Raw genomic sequence first — 15926 nt, 5'->3', positions numbered from 1 at the left:
TCGATTTAGCAGCGGCCGGAGAGGCTCCACCTGAGGATGTAAGGCTGCGAACTGGCTCAGATGGGGTCAACATTTCTGTTTTTAGCTTGGGGCCAAACTCAGACGAGCTTTAAATGTAATCAGTAAAATCTGAGAATCAATTCAAAAAGGCACAGGAAGCCAAGTCCACGTATTCTGTGTTGAAACACAGGCAGTCTGGATTCAGCTTTGGGCAGAGCACCATTTCAGTGCTTATATTTTGTTTGTATGACATTGTTACCGATGTATCATTTCTGCATCGGCATTGCAATATGCGCACGCACAGTAATCATATCGCAGGACGTGTACTACTGTAAGGCAAATGACCTGAAACACGTCTTTAAGATGTGTGTCTGTGACGAAGTCTGGTGGCATTTGTCATGCGAAGTGACACTCTCCTGCATGTGTGTGTCCAAGCCTCAGGGCCATTTTCAATAATAAAAACGCCAGTACGGTCCTCTGACCATGGGAGAGCTAACAAACAAGGTTATCCACTGTTTCAACACTTTTAGTCCAAAATAATTACATACACATACTGGATAATTTTGTGGCCTTAAATCTTAATTTTTCTAAAATGCGTAAACTCCTAATTTTGTTTAATTTTTTAGTATGTTAAAGGATACTTACTTGTTTCCTTAAGTTTTCATGTTGTGCCTGCTGTCAGTTGCACAACAGCAGACTCTTGATTATATGGAGGATTGGTCAGGCTACACATGAATCTTTAATGTTGCCAATACAGTAAAGTAAAAATTGACTGATTGTATACATGTTACACCGTGTCATGATGTAATATAGCATTAATGAATAATGACAGTGGGGGTCTCAAACCTTTTAGCAGCTGTCATACAGATTTCCATCTATCTAACCATTCAACAACATTCAAGGTCACTGACCCAGACAGTTCATCAGTTTCTGTTGCTCAGCTGTGGTGAGTCCCTGCATGATACCATCCAGATCATACCATCACTGTCAATGCCAAGATTAGACAGCTGACACAGTCCATCTGTCCTCACACACACACATCCTGTTGGGTACACACAAGCCCTGCTGTGCATCAGTAAGGCTGTTGTAAGGCAGCACACATGAGGTTGGTTGGTTAGTGTAGCATGGTACCTTAGTCTTGTCAATAAACACATGCTCTGACAATAAACTTTATTGAAGGGTAATTTAGTTATTGATTTAGTCATTTAGTCTGACCGGTCAAGACACAGGAGCAGAGCAGTCAGAGAGTCACACAGGTTGAAAACAAACCTCCAGATTTCTCCAACTGTGACAGAGAAAATAAAGGCAAATGCTAAAACTGTCTGAAAATCCACTTTCTGCCTCAATTTAGCCCCATCTGTTACCTCAGCACTCCATACAGTACATTACTCCATGCTTTGTCTCATAGAGTTCCCTACAGAAACCTCAGGGTAAAATCCAAACATTATTTACCTGTTCTCTGCAGCAGCAGAGTGTATCATCAAAGGTATTTACGTGATTTCACAGATGTCTCCTAACTGCCTAGAAGGATAAAATGTTTGCCCAGTGCAAAGCCAACGTTTCACCCTAATAGTTGCACAGACTGTGTCAGCCACTGCCCTGACTTAATGTTGGTTATAGCTTAAACAACCATTTTATCACTACAGGCGGATGATAAACATCTTTAAAGAAACAAGACCTTAAAGGATATAATTTGCTCCTGGTTAACGGAATGATGTAACATATAGTCTACATGTTGTTAAGACTAAAAGCGTCAGTATGCTTGAAACAAAGGGTTTCTCGGATCATCAGACATTGTTTGAAACTCAACAGATACATCCTTCTGTATCCAACAGTTTAGTAACTTCTGAAACTGACAGTTCAAGTTCACGCAGCTAGTGGTCATACGTTTAGGTGTGGAAAAAAAGGCTGGGTCTAAAAGTCTCCCTCAAGCTTTTTTTTTCCGACATTTTCCTACAACTCCTTCTGTTTCCTGTGTGCACCAGAGTGTAGCACCATGAGGAGATTGGAAAGAGTGCTCTGTTTGTACAATTAATTGTGTTGAGACTACAAAGCCATGCAAACACAGACATCCACAGAACAGATAACCATCCAAGCCTCAGCCCCAAATTCCTTGCCAGTTGCTCAAGCTCCAGCCTGAGGTTCCCTGCTACATGTCCAGGCCTCAGTCCGTGATTCCCTGCTACCCATCTAAGTCTTAACCCCAGATTCTCTCCTACTTGTTCAAGCCTCAGCCTGTGGTTCCCTGATACCTGTCCAAGCCTCAACCCGAGATTCCCTGATACTTGTCCAAGCCTCAGGCCCAGGTTCCCTGCTACCCGTCCAAAGCTCAACTCAGGGTTCCCGGCTACCCGTCCAAGCCTTAGCCCTAGGTTCCCGGTTACCCGCCCAAGCCTCAGCCCCAACTTCCTGACTGCCAGCCCCAGTCCACGCCCCTGCCACAACAAATCTATTGAAGTGGAGTCTTCCAGAGTGTCCTTGTACTTGACAGCATACCTAGTGTTAACCCTAGCACCTGGTAATAGGCATATCCCTACAGTCCTGACTAGAGAATATTCTCCAACATGTTATCCATCCATCCATTTTCTAAGCGCTTATCCTCTTGAGGGTCGCGGGGGGGCTGGAGCCCAGCTGACATTGGGCGAGAGGCGGGGTACACCCTGGAAAGGGTCGCCAGACTATCACAGGGCTGACATATAGCCGGAGTACCTGGAGAAAACCCACACTGACATGGGGCGAACATGCAAACTCCGCACAGAAAGGCTCCCACACCCAGGATCGAACCAGGAACCCTCTTGCTGTGAGGTGACGGTGCTAATCACCACACTACTGTGCCGCCCTTCCAATATGTTATAATATATATAATTCTCTATTCTCCTTTTGCTGCAATCTAGGGTATGGGTAAGGACCCTTTACAGTTAATAGCAAATAGTACTTCTTGATGCTATTCACTCCATCTGCCTTATCCAAGTGATTAGACAAAATGGTGGCTGGCTGTTGTACTTGTGCGGAGGTCTTTCAAGCCGTCTGCCAGATGAACAGATGCCATCACCTGATGGATGTGTTGCCACCGCCCAGCAGATATCTGCCTGAGAGCAGGAGGGAGGGGATGGAGCTTTACAGCTGATGACAATTAAATCTGACATACATGGATACACTGAGAGCATGGCATCCAAACAGCCATGAATCACTCAGCAAGTGCTACAAGTGTTTCTGTTAGCTGGATGAGAGGTCATCTGATTATCTTTAAGAGCAAAGGAACATGAGCTTCTGTGTATAGTAACTCCATCAGTCAAGTGCCCATGTATAATTGTGAAGTGCTGGTCCTGGGTGTTTTTGAGACTGTTGTGTTATTATTTTAATCCCGTTTATCTGGCAGCTGCTGCCTCTAGACACTTTGCAAAATCAGCTTTTTAAGGATTAGGAGACAATTCCCTACAAATTATGTGACTCAAAGTCACAACTCTGAATTTTTTAGTTCAAAATCTCAACAGTGAGTTGGATGGAAATTTGTGGATTTGGGAGAAGCCACACCTGGGTGCAAAAAAAATGTCCTTTTAAAAAATAAGAAAAAAATTGAAAAAGCATTGATAATTTATGTAAATTGAATAAATTATTAATCTGCTTATAAAATGGCATTATATTTGATGACGAGAGCATTATGACTTGTTTAAGACTTGAAACTCAAAGTTTAGGACTTGGGACCTGTTGGTTTTGACCTGGGACATGACTCAAGACTTGCTTGTCTTGACTTGGCACTTGATTTAAGACTTAAGTGCCAATACTTTAGACATACTTGTGACTTGCAAAACAATGACTTTGTTCCACCTCTGTGAAAGACTCATTGGCAATGTCTCTTTCTAGAAATCATGATTGGGTTAAGATAATCCATAAAATAATCCACAGACTTTGTTGTGAGCAGTTTTATGTAGGAACTAATTCATTTCTAGCAAACCACACCTGCCAACTTTATCACTGCGCAGAAGGAAGCATGCATCTACTTATGGTTGAGAGGCTCATGCTCTCAACAGTGTGAGATATAAACATTAATGGCATCCTCCTCTGCTGAGCTGTGACATGAGCTACCTCAGTAGCACTAGGTGAGCTTGCAGTTGATGCAGGTTTCCTTCTGTGTGATGATTTGGTTGGCGGGTGTACTTTGGGAGAAAGAAAATAGTTCCTGCATCAATAGTTCTATGCCACGTTTAACATCTTGCTCTCTTGTGCCCCCCCCCTCTCTCTCTCCCTCTCTCTCTCTCTCTCTCTCTCTGTTGTTTCATCTTACACTCACATTGTAAGATTGCCCACAATCTGGCTCCAAAATGGGGTGCCAAAGTCTGTGTTGTAATTCAGTCTGGTAGGTAGCTGTCATATAGGAATCAATGTCCTATTGGCACCTAGGTTTAAGTTAGGTCTTAAATGAAGGGCATAGTTTCAAGGGCATAGGGTTTCATTTGAACACTGGGGGAGAAACACAAACCCAGGGGTTTTGGATCCACCCTGATGAAATGTTGAGCTCCAAGCACTTAATTCCCTGAAATCTGGTGAATATTTCTGCATCAGTTTTTGCCTTTTCTGCATAATTGTTTTGTTGGAAGGGTCTTTAATTTCATCAAAATAAAAGTAATTTGCTACTTTTATATTTTATTGGGTACATGTCCCCTGTGGGCGGCACGGTGTTGTAGTGGTTAGCACTGTCACCTTGCATTAAGAGGGTTCCTGGTTCAAATCCAGGGAGGGGGGTTTGAACCCAGGGTGGGGAGCCCCCCTCTGCGGAGTCTGCATGTTCTCCTCGTGTCAGCATGGGTTTTCTTCGGTTACTCCAGCTTCCTCCCACAGTCCAAAGACATGCGGGTTAGGTTAATTGGTGACTCTAAATTGCCCGTAGGTGTGAATGTGAGTGTGAATGGTTGCCTGTCTTTATGCATCAGCCCTGCAATAGTCTGGCGACCTGTCCAGGGTGTACCCTGCCTCTCGTCCAATGTCAACTGGGATAGGCGCCAGCCCCCCCCACCACCCCCAAGAGGACAAGGGTTACAGAAAATGAATGAATGTTCCCTGTGTCGCCCCCGAAATCTCCTTTGAATGCAGGTTACTGTCTGTATTTTTTAATTGCAAGATTTAGATCTTTTTCATTTCTGACATAAAGCACATGAAGCAGATGAAACTCACAGTTTTCCTACTTCAAATTATATACAAATTATGAATTTAACAGTTACAGCACATGCAGGCTAAGCGTGTATTATTAAACATAAATGACCTGCTTGTGGTTGTCTCTTATATGTAAATAATGTATTGTTATTTTTCCTTCACTACTGGGTAAATTTGATTAATATGCAATTCTGAGGCTCTTGTTTGCATGTAGATGATGAGCTTCATGACAAATACCTAAAAGCCAAATGAATAGGCTTGGCTGCATAAAAGACCAGGTGCATCTGCTGCCCTGAAAATGCCATATGCAATCTCTGAGCAGCACAAACAAACGGCCATTGAGTCCAGTTCAGTGGGATTAGGCCCAGCAAATCCACTCTGCAAATTAATTACAGCTTGGCTGAAATGGAGTCCAGAAGGTGCTTTGGTTCTGTGGGAGAGGGCTTAGTGGCCCTCCATGCTTGAAGGGACCCATGTATACACTTGCTTCCTTCACGTATGGCCACAAAGGACAATAAACCTGAAGAAAACAAAAATGTGTCAATTCATTAACACATTTTGTTAAAGAACAACAAAAACCATAACCAATGAGAAGGTTTGCAACATTACCTCCATCCAGTCCAGCCATCTTCACACATAAAAAAGGTGAGAAAAATGACACCTTTTACATGTGCTGGAATTTATTTTTTCTTTACATTTTGTCTGTAGGCCTGCTCAGTACAGGGATGTTTATTTGACAGCCTGTATCAAAAGGGGAGCAAGAACTCCCGCAGCTGGGTGGAAGCAACTGGTTGTCAACTGAGATGACAGATGGTATCATGCTGGAGAACAATCTATTTCCCAGCACTAATCAATACTTGTAATTCGAGCCATAACACCTCTGGGTCCTTGCCATAGTGTACAACGTGGAGTTCTCCAAGGCTGTCTGTTTTCCCCACTGAGATTGTGAAAGGAGAACCTATTGTGTTCTTTAATGATCTTCAACCAAGGTCTCCCCCTTCCCTTTGGGAGCGGAGGTTTCTAAGATCGACTGAAGAGAGAGAGTTTCATCTTCTCTCAAAATAATTCATCTCTGCCTCTCCATAGTACCAGTTCTCAGGCTATGGTTCAAACTCCCTCTAGTGGTATGCAGAGGAATCTCCAAAATACATCAATAAATAAACTGTCCCTAGTTAAATACGGTAGGCCTATGCTACAGTATTTAAACATCTTTCATAGTGGTGGTACTTAGAGCCTAATATTTTCTGAGGTGGTAGACTGTAGAGCCACTGCTCTACAGGATGCCAATTTGCGATTCCAAGGAAAGAGACAAAGCACATTTAGGTCCCCCCCCCAACGGAGGGAAAAACAATCCATAGCTCTCCATTAACTTTGTATTGCATGACAGTGCTTCCTTGTCATTAACGTCTGCTAGCAAACAACAGAAAAATGACTGAAAGCTGCTTTGTGGTGGGATGCACTGCTAACATGTTAAAGAATACATAACTATGTTTTTAAAAGCTACCAAACTGAAAACTGAGCTTTTAAGCAATAAGACATGAGGCATCAGCAGGAACATGTGGGAAAACTGTGCGGTTCTAACACTCAGTATTCCTATGTGCAGCAAGCATTTTGTTAATTTGGCCAGACAAAGTTGGCCAAAGGAGGTTGAAGCTAACTATGCTATGTAAGGCCTGGTTTTGAACTTTGTTAGCTGAACTGAAGATCTTCTCCTGTGTTCCAATCCAATAGTTTTAAATTTAGAAGTATGTCACTGCCGGCCATGTAGTGGGATAATTTCTCCAAGATAAGCAAGGTAACGAGAAAGGACGATGGATGGATGGATAGACGCATGGATAGACAATGTTGAGTTTGTAAATGTAACTTTTCCTCTCTAGTAGACACAAGGTGCTAAAATAATCCATTGACATGCCAAAAGCTACAAGTATTTTGTTGGCTGTCAGCCCTTAGTTGCAAATTGTGGCGCTGATAGTTTTTCCCTCCACTGTGCATGGTTTTCAGAGTATGACGCATTTTGTTGACACCACTCTCCCTCTGATTGGCTAGTATTCAATTGCCTTCAATGGTTTGATTGGTTAGATTTAGGCAGGAGGACTAGGTTTGGCTAAGGTCAGGGTAAGATTCTTAGTGTAAGCCAATCAGAGGTAGAGTAAGGCAGTGTAGGGGGGTCATTCCTTCACCACCCTAAGAAACACACATTAGTATACAGGATTCAAGGTTGCCAGGGCTCAACAATAACGATTGCCTGATTGCCCAGGGCAAGTAAAACTCAAGGTCGGGCATGCAAACTAACAACTCACTTATCGGGCAAGTTGCTAAAAATAGTAAAAGTTAATAACTAATTGATAAAATAAATGTATTTTAAAACGTGCTCTTCTGCTCTGATGCAGCGGTCTCTCTGCCTGAAGTCACAGGCACAGCTGTGTAACAATGTCCTGCCCACAGCCCCCATTGATATTATTTTGCGCGACGGACGCTTCATATAATAACATAACAACATACTATTTATGGTGTTATGTCATCATGTCATTTCTGTCTCTACATGGTCACACGTTAACAATTCTCCTCTGCTCTCTGTATCGCGCACGGCGGAGTTCCGCCACACACACAGGTGAGCACGCTAGAGCGGCTCGGCCGCATTTTCCTGACCAAACCTGACCCCGAGCCCGGTGCAGTTTGTCAGCTGACAAAGTTATTGTTATGGACACTGTGTAAATAACCAACAGACTGCTGTTACGCACAGACAAACACGCTGCTCGCACAGCAGCGTAGCACAGCACTCATGCTGAGCTTGTGTTGCGTTCAAGCGTTGTCACATAAATAACAACTTCCAGCACTTAAATAGGTCATAGCACAAAACAGCAGCATGTCAAGTGACTTTTTACTTTTATTATATTCAATACAATTGTATGTTCCTAAATCTTGAGACACCTCATATGTAAGCTAGACAGACATTTCACCTGCTCATACTGTGCACACATGTACTGTATGTACTTAGTCCTAAAGAGCCCTTCTGGTGCCAGTAGATACATAGAAACATCCCAGCAGGCTGTGCTTTGCAAGCATACAAAAAAGTTTCACACATGTGAAAATTATTTTTCATGCGTGTGCTTCACCTCCGCTGCTACAACTCCATCCTAGGGGAAACACTGCTGTGTTCGTTTGTGCAACAGGTGGATGTGGTAGTCTACTGGTAGAGTAGAGAGAGAGCTAAGTAGCGTTGAAGTAGAGTAGAGCAGGGCAGGGCAGACAGATGAAAGCACAATATATTAAACCCGGTGTTAATACAGCAGAACTGGAGAGAGGGGTGAAAAATAAATAGAGGTGGGCATGGCTCAAGTATGGTGCAAAATTATAGACGGAGAACGATTGACACATTTTTCACTTTAAGCCCTGACACTGTCATTTTTGTGTAGGAATTAAGCTACAATACATGACATATGTTGTTTTAATTAATAAATACAGTGTGAATAAAGATTACATAACATAAAAATAACTGCAGTCTTTGTTATTTGATAGCCGCTTAAATTAAACAATTTTTATAGGGCAAGTAAAAACTGACTTCGGGCAAGTAGATCTCTGACCAACTTGCCCGACCGGGCAAGTGAAAAAAAAAACCTTAGCGTTGAACCCTGGTTGCTAAAGCAATCAGGGAAGAACAGAGGAAATTGTTACTGACTTGGATTAGATACACAGAGTGTGGGCTTCCCTGCTGTACTGACAGTATTGATTGAAAGATATCTGTGTGCTCCCTGAGAGATATGTAAACACTTTGATCCTAAAAACACTTTGATACTAAAGCCCCATATACTGAAGTAATATGAAGGACTGTCCTTTGATAGAGAACCCCAATAAGAATCTGAGTGCTTCAGCCATTAAAAATAGTCAGTCTTCTTCATACAGTGATATAAAGCACATCATGTTGCATCACCTTTTGATCTGTGGCCAAGAAAGCCGGTAAAACAAGGACAGATAATTTTCAAACTGAGCTTGCAGCAAACTGAGTTCTTTATGAGCTATATTCAGTCAGGTAATCTCATGAAGAGAGACCTGGGCATAGCAGAGAGAACATAACCAGAAAAACAAAAAGCACATAGAATATGAAGAACATATCCAGACATAACAGAAGAACATACAGCATCAGAGAAAATAGCAGACTGTACAGATTGGAAGTTAAAGGTGTAAAAGTGACCAGTGGGATGTGACATTCATGTTTTAAAATAGTCTAATTTATTTAAATCGTAAGGTGCAAATAGTGGAAGGCAGTTATCCAAAGTGCAGTATTTACATGAGAGGTGACTAGAGTTAGACATGCCTGAGATTTGCTCTGGTAAACAGTAGTTTTAAATATCAAAAGTGATATACTGTGGCAACTTTGCAAGACCCTTTAAGGCCTTCACACACCGGGGGTATGATGAATAAATGACAAGAAAATGCGAAATACTAGCCTGCAATTTTTTTGCGTCATCTGGTTTACAGTTATGTAGTGTGTATTTTTTATAAGAAAGGTAAGAGCAGAAGGAGTGGATCTAGTATGCACTATTATAAAGAGTGAAAGGAGTAACAAAATGTATTGTCTTGGTTGGGACTAAAAGCCTTTGTGTTGTTGTTCAGTGAAGGCAGTCCACATGTTGTCCTTGAGTTCATTGCTTTCATTATTTGTAGTCCTTTTTTATATAATACAGAGTGTTGAGGAAAACAAACCATCAGCAGTTCCAACATTGTCATGACGTTGTGACGTGAACTCTGTTCAACACTATATGATTAGTTGATGCCTAAAGTTGTGATGTGAAGGTCAGGAAAATAGTCCTCAATTTGAAAAAAATTATGTTTTTCGCAGCCCTGTGTGAAAGTACTCATGGGAAAAAACAACAGTGCCCTAGTGTGTGTAAAGGCCTCTATACATAAAACTGATATAATGTAGTTCTATTACTGTTAGTATCAGATGATAATATTTATCTTTTGTGGAGCGAGCTGCATTAGAATAAAGGATATCTTTGACTGTGCAATAATTTTCTTGTTCTCAAGACAGAAACATGCTTTATTCTGACATGAGGAATTCTATTTATGCAAAGTGGAATGATGTGTTCTTGAGAATAAAGAACATTTTGTTGGCATTTAGCACAAGCTTGAGATTTTTTAGAGATGTCTGAAGACATATTAACGCAGATTGTGATCTCCAAGGAGGTTGTTTTGAGACCAACAGTAGAGATTATCTTTATTTTGTCAGAGATGCATGAAATAAGTTCTGAACAAAGTCATGTTAAATCAGTTTTTTCCTGTCTCTGCTCCACAGTGAAGCCCCTCCCCCTTTCTCCATTGGAAGCCCAATCATCAACGCCGGTGGGTGGAGCCGGTGAGCGTCAGGCCTTAGAGCTGCGGGTCCGGGCAGTAGAGGAAGAGAACCGGGCACTGCGCCGGGAGCTGAGCCGGCCACCCAGGAGTCCATCTGTGCGCCTTCCAAGCGGTGGTCACCGTGGCAACCAAAGCCGAACCCATTCAGAGGAAGGCACCGGCGACAATGAGGGCCAGAAAGCTGCTGCAGTGGGAAACAGCTCAGACTGTGTGCAGCAGCCAGTGGTGGATAAGTGTGAAGTGAGATATGTTTAATGTACATTTGCCATAGTACATTTTAGAGAGAAAAATTCTATTCTATTTTATTTTCTTCAGTCATGTTTTCCAGGAACCAGGTATTAGCACATAGTGAGACCTTATTATAGCTTGGCTTTAGCCTCCTATTAGACTAATCCTCAGCAGTGATGGTGTTGGTTTGCTGTCAGGATATGGCTCCCTGTCAGAAGGCTGGATAATGTGAGCACTTCAACAGAGCCATGCTGTGATCCCCACACTGATAGTACCTCACAGCACATCACCTCTTAGCTCAGTGGGTGTTTGTCTGGATGACAGGAATAGCCTGTACTTACAGGTAGTCAGTTGTATTGGTACAGATTCAGGGTATTGGCTCAGATTGGATTTAATTTGTAAAACAATAGATGCCACTTTACCCAAAACTACAGTTAAATCATTACCAACTAGAAACCATAATTTACCAGAACAATCCAGAAACATGGACAATAATAAAATAGCAGTCCACAATATAAGAATAGGCAACAAAGGACCACATTGTAATACACAAGTAAAAGGAGCTGACAGGATTGCATTTCACTGGACTTGTACCTTGTATGACTTCATGTGACCTGATTGAATGATCAAACTGTTGTTTGTTTTCCCTAGTTTAAAAAACTTAATATAATGTTTTAGAAAAATATGTTATAATTTCTTCACATTTTCACTGAAACCCTCCATTATAAATCCTTGGTGACTTATATTCTATAACCTGAGCAGGCACAATGCTTGTATCTCTGTTAGTAAAATATTATTTCCTAAAACTAATAGTTTTTTTCCAGTAATAACACATATGGAAAACTAGGAAGCGATTTATGACACATGGCACTTGTTTTGTAACAAGTTTAAGGGGGCAATTATGTAAATTAGATATGGTAATTAGATTAGAAATGGGGTCATCCAGTCAGTGCAGAACCTTGATTTAATATCTGAGAACACACTGTACATTTTCATACATGTGCCTGATGTACATACATGAGATATTTCAGAGAGAACTGTGTTGCCATTGAGTGAAAAATATGTGGCGGGGCCTCTTGACAACATTGTGTACCAGGAGAAAGATACAAGAGAGAACAAAAACAAAACTAAATGGATCTGATAAATTACTGTAAGTGCTGATCAAACATTTACTAAAAACCATTAAGATGCACCCTGCTTAATAGTACATTTTCATGTTCCTGTATTGTACAGAATAAGACTGCACAGAGTAGGAACAGGAGGTTCAGAGCTGACTGTCCTCCAACACAGACACACACCCTGTGCTCTCTCACTGGCAGGTGTGTGATGTGGGTGTAGTGCTCGGAGAGAGGATATGCCCTCAGATGGTTTCTTATCACCACCTTCTACTTTCCTCCCACATCAGCTGTCACTCACTCTTCTTGGCTGGAGCCAGGCACTGTTCAGAAGCCAGCTGACCGCAGGGAAAGCAGAGCTCCTTCAGTCTCACTGTAGCACCCCTCCAGCAGTGCTTGAACATGACCCGTGCTCATTTGGAGGGTTAGCCCACCTGCCTTGACCCCTGCAGGGAGATAACTGCAGAAGCTCTGAGAGGGGGAGAAGAAAATGCACATGGAGTTTTGACATGTCAAGCTGGCATCAGGGAGAGCTAAAATTGGAGCCATAACCCAGGGCTGTGAGGGCAGCCGAACCAGCAGAATGTTAAAACTAGGCTAAAGGAAAGGGTAAATGAAAGAAATACATTAAGGAATAAATAAAATAGGTTGTTTTTTACCAAGACATTGTTGTATTTCTTGAGAAAGTGCCACAAAGAATGATTGTTTTGTACAGAGACATAGCTGTGTTTCCACCAAGGATAGTAGCACAAAAAGTGGTTGTTTTTTTGTTGAGACAATATCATGTTTCTACCAGGGGTAGTGCCACAAAAACAGTTGTTATTACCAAGACATTGCTGTGTCTCTTGCCAGGATGTTGCCCCAAACAACAGTTGTTTTGTCCTGAGACATCGCTGTGTTTCCACCGGGGATAGGGCCACAAAAGGCTGTTTTTTTACTAAGACATAGGTGTGTTTGCTGTCGGCATAGTGCCACAAAAGTATGTTGTCTTTTACCGAGATATTGCTGTGTGTTGAGGGGAAAGTGCCACAAACAATGGTTGTTTTGTTCTGAGACATTGCTATGTCTCCACCAAGGATAGTAGCACAAAAAGTGAGACGTTGTCATGTTTCCACTGGGGATAATGCCACTAAAAGCAGTTGGTTTTTAAAATGACACCGCTGTATTTCCACCAGGGACAGTGCCACAAAAATGGTTGTTTTTTTTACTGAGACATTGCTGTGTTCCTTGCCAGGATAGTGCTACAAAAAGCAGTTGTTTTTTACAATGACACCGCTGCATTTACACTGGGGAAAGTGCTAAAAAAAGGCGGTTGTTTTTTTACCAAGACCTAGCTGTGTTTCTTGCTGGGATTATACCACAAAAAGCAGCTGTTTTGCACAGAGACATTGCTGTTTTTCCACTGGGGATAGTGCCAAAAAAACGGTTGTTTTTTACCAAGACAAAGCTGTGTTTCTTGCTGGGATATTGCCACAAAACGCAGCTGTTTTATACTGAGACATTGCCGTGTTTCATGCTGGGATATTGCAACAAAAAGCAGCTGTTTTGCACTCAGACATTGCAGTGTTTCCACCGGAGATTGTGCTATGAAAAGACATTTTATATCAAGACATTGCTGCACTTACAACAGAGATTATGCCCCAAGAACTGTATTTTAAGCTTTCACTGACCATAACCAAGTGTTTTTTTTTTGTGCCTAAACCTAACAGGGCTTTAACCACAGCGCTGCTGAAAGGTGACGTTTTGGTTTACACACTGCATAATTATGTACAGATGTAATGTATCCCTGGTTTGTTTTTTCTTTCATTTATGATCAGTTCTACAGGGTTCAATTATTTGTCATTTTACAACACAGGTAGCACATTAAAATAAAAGTAGTACCCCCTTCACAGTACACACACACAGAACATAGCAACCAATATACAGCTATTTAAATTCAACAAAATGAAATAGAATGAAACATATTATACAGTTTCTTATATACAAGTCCTTATATAGACTTTGGTTTATGGTAGGAATGAGGGTAGTGCAAAATATCGTTGTATGGTAAGGTGCAAAACCAAGCCACTTGCCAGAAGAATTATCTGGAAATAAAAAAACAGAATTAATTAATGTTTTACCCCCAAAATACGGAGGTAATTACAGGAGTTTTTCAGCTTTGATTAGCGTCTACAGTCTTCTCAATCTCCCACTTCTTCTCACAAAGCTTATTACAGAGATTACTCTGTGAGCGTGGTACTAAAGGTGACCCAGGTGAGCAATACAAATAATTCTGAGCATCTTCTGTCTGGATTTTGGTGGCTGGGCAGTCAGAGGACACCGTTAAATATATTTTAATAACAAAACGGAGACTATAAAATTTAGGGGGCTTGTCTCTCTATCCCCAGTGGAAATTATGCCTGACAGCATTTCATCAAAGATAAAGTCCTTTAACGAATAACAAAAATTAGTTTTTAATAACCTAGCTGTTATTTCTGTGGTTTTGACCATCAGTCCTGTCCGCTGTGATAAAATTTTACAGACAAACTTCATTGCTGGGTGGCAAAGTAACTCTGCTAAACATAGCTTTACTTTGGATTCTACCATATTTTTCATTTTAAAAGGGCAGTTACCAACTTTATATGTCACAATTAATTCCCTAGTTACGAGAGGTACAACTCATTCCATTTCTGAAAAATAATTTTAATGATGTCATAGCAAGGTCATCAGGACAATGGGTGTTTGGTCTCAAAAACTTTAAATTTATAACACAAAAGCTGTGGCACAAATGAGTTTGAAGGATGTGTTCAGTGAAGGTCTAATGAAAGACAATATTATGGGAAGTGTAGCACCTAGGTTTGTCTTGGAAGACGCCAGACTTTATAGAAATGCAATGCTTAATAGCTGAAGTACCACTTTAAACAAGGGAAGGTTTTCAAACGGGTAGGCGGACAGGTGGATGTTGGTGTTCTGAGAACAGAAAGTTAGTAAGTGTAGTTTGGCCCCTCAGTTGTAGCTGCAGCAGTGGCTATGACACAGCTCATGGAAGCAACTCCTTCTTGGAGTCATAACTTAGTACAATCTGAACAGAGACGTGATACATATTTATTATGCATTAAGTTTTCCAGTTGTCCTTCTTCCATTCTTGTGAATGCCATATCTTAAGAATGCCTTGAGGGAAATTCTTCAAATGTAGCTCAAATATCCACTAGTATGCAATGATGAACTGATCAGATTTTGGTGGTCATATGTTTAAGGTCAAGGTCAGTGTGACCTTGTATGTCTCAGTCTTAAGTATACGTAATATCTCAAGAAAGCCTTTAGAGATTTTTTTTTTTTTTTTTTTTCAAATTTGTCTCAAACATTCACTTGGACTGAAGGATGACCTTATTAGATATTGGTGGTCAAAGGTCAATGTGAGCTTGCATTCGTCTCATTCTCATGAACGCAATATTTCGCGGAGCGTTAAGGGAATTTCTTCAAATTTGGCAAAAAGTCCACTTGGACGCAACGATGGACTGATTAGATTTTGGTCATAGGCTAAAGGTCGAGGTCACCGTTATTCGAAAATGTGTATGAAGCACAGACATGTGTGTTAACTGTAAGAGAAACTTAACTGGTGCGCGGAGGCATACAACCGTGGGGCAGTAATTCTTGTTTGAGATTCAGGTGACTTACACTTTCCAAAGGTTTAATGATCTTTGTCCACTGCATACAAAGGTTCATAAATCTGCTTAGAAATATATCTGTGTGGAGCAGACTGTGAAGGAGACAGTGAATAGGCTCAACAACAACAAAACTGTTATGTTTCTGAAATAATTAGTAAATGTTTGGGGTGACATTCAGCCAGTGGGGTCGCAAACTTTCCATTTTTGTTTCTTTGTTTTGTTTTGTTTTTCTTGCCTGTTGGTTTGGAGGTTTTTGTGGGTCCGTGAGCGCAGCACAGGCAGAGCTCCTGTGTTTTTTCCCTCAGCAGCAGTTTGTGGAGTTTTGAGTTGCACAATAACAGAGCAGTATATGTATTTCAACAGCGCACCTGATGAACAGTCCAGTTCCAAAAAATCAAAACGTAGTGGCAGATGTTTTACACATGTTGGG

At 41.3% G+C, this 15926-nt stretch overlaps 1 protein-coding gene across 1 annotated transcript in view; it reads left to right on the top strand.

Annotated features, from left to right (window-relative positions):
• Window positions 1–15926, top strand: part of large1 (LARGE xylosyl- and glucuronyltransferase 1) — a 171000-nt gene that overhangs the window by 60327 nt on the left and 94747 nt on the right. Inside the window, exon 3 of the mRNA XM_033614595.2 lies at window positions 10448–10746. Within this exon, the coding sequence (XP_033470486.2) occupies window positions 10448–10746 (299 nt within the window). The remainder of the gene's footprint in view (window positions 1–10447; window positions 10747–15926) is intronic.

Source organism: Epinephelus lanceolatus, chromosome 23 (assembly GCF_041903045.1).
Source record: "Epinephelus lanceolatus isolate andai-2023 chromosome 23, ASM4190304v1, whole genome shotgun sequence".
In the NCBI taxonomy this organism is placed as follows: domain Eukaryota; kingdom Metazoa; phylum Chordata; class Actinopteri; order Perciformes; family Serranidae; genus Epinephelus; species Epinephelus lanceolatus.
The sequence above is the reverse complement of the archived record's forward strand: the minus strand, read 5'-3'. Positions and strand labels throughout refer to the sequence as shown.